This window comes from Uloborus diversus, chromosome 8 (genome assembly GCF_026930045.1).
Source record: "Uloborus diversus isolate 005 chromosome 8, Udiv.v.3.1, whole genome shotgun sequence".
In the NCBI taxonomy this organism is placed as follows: Eukaryota; Metazoa; Arthropoda; class Arachnida; order Araneae; family Uloboridae; genus Uloborus; species Uloborus diversus.
This window is the reverse complement of record NC_072738.1, coordinates 98357489-98364332: the sequence shown is the minus strand read 5'-3', so window position 1 is coordinate 98364332 and position 6844 is coordinate 98357489. Positions and strand designations below refer to the sequence as shown.

Sequence of the window (6844 nt, the reverse complement as noted above, 5' to 3'; positions counted from 1 at the left end):
GTAAATTTCATTTTTTCTGTAAGCTCACGCTTTTTTTCTAAGGAGGATTCTATGATTTTATCCTAATAAAATGTATGAAAGCACTGCTATTGCATTTTAATGTCTAGGGCAAAGAAAAACCTTTAAATCTAGCACAATTTTTTTTTATTCGGCGCATCATGTAAAATGTTGTCTCAAGAGATGTGAAAAAGACAATCATGTTTCTTTGATTTATGACACTTTTAATCAACCGTACCTCTAATTCAAACATGCCAGAGTGAGAAAACGTGGCGGTAGACACGACACAGTCCAGAAAAACACGCCTCATGTTTTTTAGCTTTTAGTTGATGTTATCGTTTCTGTAGATGCCTGGTTTTTCTGTGCTACTTAAGTTCTTTGTGGTATCAATTCCACATAGAAGTTGGGTTATACCCCTTTTTTTACATTCATGTAGATAAAATTCCTTCTTTAATCTTTGAGATAAGTGGACTTATAAGCACCCGGGCAACGCCAGGTAGTAAGCTAGTTCTTCATAAAATTGTTTTTATAAGTTACTAATGATTAATTTTCTCCAAACTATAAGTGGTATAGTCTATATATTATGCAGTATTCCTGAAAAAGAAAATAGAAAAATACTGTCAAGAATACTGGAAAAGGAGATTCCGATAACTCGAACTACTGATTAATTGAAGGTTTTGGCCGGTGCTTGGGACTTAAAGTTACCGAGAGTTGACGTAGAAGATGAATGTTTTCCTACTGAATGGTTTTTATTCAAAAGGTATTGATTTATTCTGTTGTAAATTTATTGTTTAATGGTAAGCTTTTGAATATGAATGGAAAAAGATACTATATCGTGCTGTTTTACAACAATGAGTTCCAATGGGACATTATGTGGAACAGAGGAAACATATTTGCCTTCGTTACGAAATTCGTGTTCTGATGAAACTTTCCGTACTGACTTTATTTACTCATTCTCTTTGCTTCCGTTATCGTTTAGGATTATTGTTTATTCAGCCTCATTTTGAAAGATTTTTTTGTCTACTATTTTTTCAAAAATATATTTTTATATAAACTGTACCAAATGATCTTAACATTTATTGGGACATTTTGTAAACTGTGCAAATGGATACGCTATCACTGATATTGGTTTTTACATTAGTGTACTTGGACAGTGTTTTCTCTTTAGGCCCAGTTCCTGCTGGTACTGGGACGGGTCCTTCCTCAGAAAACGAACCCACTGAGGCTGATCTTTATCCATGCTTTCGGGATATTAAATGCGGCCATTTAGGTATGAATTTGTATTGGTTCAAATTGTACAAGCATCTTGTAGTTGAAATTTAGTCAAAGTAGGGGAGAGTGTTGTACTTTGCGACACTGCTAATTTCTAAGAGTCTATTTTTAGCAACCATGTTTTTGTAATCTCTAATAGTAACCTTTACTACTAAATGGTGCCATAGTAAAAATCAGCATCAAATTAGTAAAATTGACGAATTCATGTCTGAAAAGTAAATATATTCTTCATTTTTATTTCATTTTCTGTCTTTGTACATGTAAAACTAATCAACTGAATTTTATTTTGGATAAGAAGTATTTTAAATATTTTGGTTATGAGAATATGATGATAGTGCACTGGATTGACCAGCATTTTGGTTTTTCTTAAACCACGTGATGATTGTACATTGGGACGGTCAAACATATTGTACCTTAGGATACGTTCCAAGATACAACATATGCAAGGTTCTTAATAATTAAGATATGTTTAGGAACATGGAACAATTTTCTAATCTTGTGTAGTTTTTTAAGCATATTTAATATTAGATAATAATTCATAATTCATTATTAGTTATTCATAATTTAATGCATTACCATGAAAAAAAAAAATATTTTTTTTTTTTTTTTGTTTTTGTTTTTTGGTGCGAAATTTGTTCACGTATACGCGCACACGCGTACTGTTTCCTGAATCATGAAGACTTTCCCGTAGTCTAACGTAATGTGTCCCAAGGTACAATATTCCAAGGTTTCCTACAATACCTCGGGACAGCTTGGAACTCTTATTTTAAATGACTGTTTATATTTTATTTTCAAACTGTCTGGATTTTAAAATTATATAATGCATAGACATATTTTAGGGTATTTCAATGTAGTTTTTAGATTTTAAATTTGATTCAAGTAATTGACGTAAAAAAATATATATATGAAAGTGTTCCAAGATACAACACTCCCCCCTACTGTTTAAGATGTTGAACGTAAAAGGTGTGCACTGTAAAAAAATTCTGAAACGTTACTGGGTGTTTCCGTGTTACGTTTCGAGATTTTAATGATTTTTATCCACTTCCTGGAAAAATTAAGTATCATTGTCGAAAAGTTTCTTGAATTGCTACAAGTTGCGCGCGAATGCACTCTTTTCACTTTTGTGAAAAGATTTTTAGTTCCCAATTTAAAGATTATCTGAGCTCATATATAAAGTGTGTCGATTTCAGTACAATTACGGTCCATCAATACTAAAACTTTCAAAAAAAGCGAATAAGTATAAACTACGTTGCTTTGCAAGAATTGCAGGTGAGTAAAATGCTCGTTACTTGCTTGAAATTCTGGCTTAGCTTTGGTCATGTTTGCAATATTGCTCTTGGAACTTCCTTGATAAATCAGAAAGATGCCAAGCAAGCATATTATACTTTCCTAAGTGTACCCTAAATTGTCGAAAGACACGACTCGTGTTTAACGGGAAGATTTCTGAATTTTTCAGGAGGCTTCCGGGATAATATCAGGAAGATTGCTGACTTTTAGTTGAAAACGTTCCTGGATGAGGCAAGATATGTTACTGCAGAAATTAGCCACATCAGCTGCCTATTATTTTCCAGGAACGTTTCTGAATCGTTTTTACAGTGTGTAACCAACAAAACATTTGTTTTTAAATAGGTTTTTCGCCCAAACGAGTATTGAAACGTACAGTGGCTCCCAAAAGTGTTCGTACACCTTGAAATTTTGTAGTAAAACCAAAATAACGCGAAACTGAGTTCGAATATGAAGTTCAATTTTTTTTCACACCATTCCTATGCCATTCTGAATAAAACCCAGTAGTTTTTTTTTCAAAATATTGCCAGATTTTATTTTTGAAATTTGTCAAAAAACGAAGAGACAGAGAAAAGATACGCCACAAAAGTCTCGTACACTGAAACATTTTTGAATAAATTCATAATTAAAATTATCATATGTGGTTTTTTCATTATTTTTGTATTGTAATGACACTGTAAAGTCATTTGGTTTTAATTTTTTGCTTATTTATTCCCTAATATTCTGTTTATTATTTTTAAATGGCCGGTATGAGTTGAAAACAACAAACACGATTTGAAGTTTGATTTTTTCCCCTCATAGTAGACATGAATTGGTTTAAAATGTCTCTAAATTAGTTAATTTATACCATTCTATAGTGAAGTGCTTGATAAAATGATTTAAAGACAAGAAGCGGATCGAAAACAAGGTAAGAAAAGGTCAACTGGCAAAGTTAACGAAGTGTGATCGGAGGTTTACAGTTAAAAAAATTATGAAAAATACACATTTGTGTGCTGAAAAAGTTTCTGCAGAATTGAATGAAACATTTTATGTTTAATTTTCAGCTAAAATTGTTCGTCAAGTTCTCTGATTAGCGGGATCTCTTCATGCAGAAATTTTCTTGTTCGTGAGAAAAACAGTAAGCTTACGCTTTCCGTCGTAAAATCAATGATAAATAAGCTCTAAACGTTTTGGAACAACGTCTTACTTATAGATGAAAATAAATTCAATATTTTAGTTTAAATTGTTGTATATCTGTCAATAGAAGACAAAATGAGGAATTTAATTTTAAGAACTTAGTTGGATCACTTAATCAGGACTGTGAAAGTGTTCTTGTGTGAGGGTGCATAAGTGCATCAGGACTTGGAAATTTAGAATTTTTAGAAGAAATAATAAATCATGCTGTTCATTTAAATATTTTAAAAACAATTTTAAACTATTAGCCCAAAATTTGGTAATCGGAAACAACTTTGTTTTTTATCAATATAACGATACGAAGTACACGTTTGCCTTTGGTGCCTCAAAAATTGTCCTTATAATTAGAAATATCTCCTCAATCGCCAGATTTAAACTTAATGGAACATATTTGGAGATATCTTTCGGCTAGATTACGAAAATACACCATTGAAACTAAAAGCGAAATAGAAACAGTAAGACTCGAAGAACGGCTGAACACTTACTGAGAAATTGCATAAAAAAAGAAAGAAAAAACAATGAAATCTTTTCCCACACGTTTAAAAGCTGTTCTTGTTACTGTATGATATTCTACTAAATAATAATTTTGTAAAAAGTTAGATTATTTGCTAATTTTTTGACATTTTTTCAAAGTGTACAAAGACTTTTGTGAGAGAAAATTTCCCGCACTTTTTGGTTTTTGATTTTTAAAAAATTAAGTTTTAATGTTTTATTAAAAATTTTCGTGTAGTTTTGTCAAAAATAGATCATAGATCTTGTAATTAAATACCTATTCCGAAATATTAATTCTAACCAATGCATGGGGCCTTTTTCATTGAAAGTCGTAGGTGTACGAACACTTTTGGGAGCCACTGTATGTAGTTACAACGCAATATTGGATATAACCGCTTTCAAAATTTTACCCATTGTAGCAGCGCAGCTCATGGCACTGAAAATTGCAAAGGCGGATAAATTAAAACTAGGCACTTTAACTAGGAACTTCACTGTCACACTGTAAAAACGATTCAGAAATTTTCTGGGAAATAATGGGCAGCTGATTTTCCCAATTTCTACCAGTAACATAGCTTGCAAAAACCAGAAACGCATTCTGGTAAAATTCAGCAACCCTCCTTAAGTTATCCTGGAAGCCCCCTAAAAAATTCCGAAACCTTCCCGTTTAAATCCAGTTGTATCTTTGGAACTTTAGAGTAAACGTAGGCACGTCTAGTATGTTAGGTAATGCTTGGAATTTTCCTGATTTACCGAGAAAGTTTCAAAAGCAGCAGCGCAAACATAGCAAAACCTAAGACAGAATTGCGAGCATGTATCAAGAATTTTACTCGCCTGCAATTCTCGCAAAGCCACGCAGTTCATTGACTTATTTGCTCCCTTCTTGAGCTCAATCAGTCTGGACGGGTGGTATTCGGACCGAAGCCGATAGACTATATAAATACGCTCATTTCGTCTTTAAACTAGGAGCTAAAAATATTTTTCACAACAATGAGAAATCTGCATTGGTGCGACTTGTAGCAATTTAGGTATTTTTTTGACAGTGTTACTCTATTTTTCCAGGAAGTGTATAGAAACCATTAAAATACTGCAACGTTACATGGCAATACTCAGTAACGTTTCGAAATTTTTTTTAGTGCAGTCATTTTGATACCAATGGCTACGCTCGCTAATATCATCTGTTATCAAAAATTTTGCCGCTTTAAAGGTTCATATAACCTGTAGAAAAATTGAGAATGAGCTTCAAAAAATCGCACTAATCATGCAAGAACAAAAACCGAATGTTTTGATTGCCTACATTCCTTTTAGTTTCCTTAATAAACGTGAAAATTAGATGCTGACGAAGCATTCACAACTTATCATTATAAAAGAAGTTGAATTTGGTTACTACGAACGGTCAAAAATCCACGAATTTGTTCGCATTATCCGTTATTCGTTACAACCGTGAGTGAATGATACTCAGAAAAAACGAAAAAATGTTTACCTATATTAAAAAATATATTTTATAAACACATATTGAAAACTAACTATTAGTATATTCAGAAAAATATCATTCATTTCTTATGTATGGATGTTTTGGAAAATATTGAAAAAGGAAGAGGATAATCGACAATCGTAGAAGAGGCTGCAATGTACAGTCATAGAAGAAAAAAAAAACCAAATACTTTTAATTATTCGGCCATTATACGTGCTAGAAAGGAAACAAAGGTGTCATCCGACTTGGTTTAAAGTCTTCTTTAAAACTATGTAGGTAAAATTTTGATAAGGGACCATATACAAAGCAAAACGAGCACCAACTCTTGATTTTTAAATGGGAACCCCTATTTTTTGCTACATAATTATGTTTAGACCGCAAAAAACAGTCAGGGTACGAAATTTTACTGCATTCCGTGCAGTAGAACAGGAGTTATTAACGAAAAACATTTTAGGGACCGTCACCACATTGAAAACGTTTCTTTCAAGGTCACGGCTTATCAAGTAACGGAATGTAAACAAAGAAAAGAACGAGATTATCCAGCTCAATTCATGATTTTTTGAAATTCTCTATTTTTTCCGTAATTCGATACTTTTTGGGACGGTAATGTTGCGCCAAAAAGCAATTTACGGTCAAAAATTTTTTTTTGAAAAAAAAGTTAAAATATTTATAGATTTTTGTCTATCAGGATTAACCTAAGAATGACGGACTGGGTTTGACTGGTCGATCGTATAGATCGTTGTTTAGTAAATCGAATAAGGACAAATTAAAATTAATGGAACTTTTTGCCTTTTCTAATATGAACCTACTAGTCGACCCGTGCGGAACTCCGCACTGTGCTTCGAATCACTTTATAAGGCATTTCTTTCTTTAAAATTTTCAAAAGAAGAACATTATGAAGAAGAACCGAAAAAAAGTAAGCGCAGAAGAGAAGGCATGTAATTTAAAGACATCAGTAACAAAACCTCGTTAAATACAACGTTGTGATAATTTGATCATCGCTCAACTGTTGGTCGTACATATTTTCAATGCAAACTTAAATATCATTAAAAGTGTGGCTGAGTAGTGACTCGTGAAAAAGCAATAATTGTGCATGTGAAAAAACAGGTTGTGGTAAATACAGTCCTGCCCATGTGAGCATCTGACGGGAAAAAA

At 32.6% G+C, this 6844-nt stretch overlaps 1 protein-coding gene across 1 annotated transcript in view; it reads left to right on the top strand.

Annotated features, from left to right (window-relative positions):
- Nucleotides 1-1088: 1088 nt before the first annotated feature.
- Nucleotides 1089-6844, top strand: part of LOC129228505 (uncharacterized) — a 38154-nt gene continuing 32398 nt past the window's right edge. Inside the window, exon 1 of the mRNA XM_054863184.1 lies at nt 1089-1267. Coding sequence (XP_054719159.1) covers nt 1102-1267 — 166 coding nt within the window. The 5' untranslated portion in view covers nt 1089-1101. The remainder of the gene's footprint in view (nt 1268-6844) is intronic.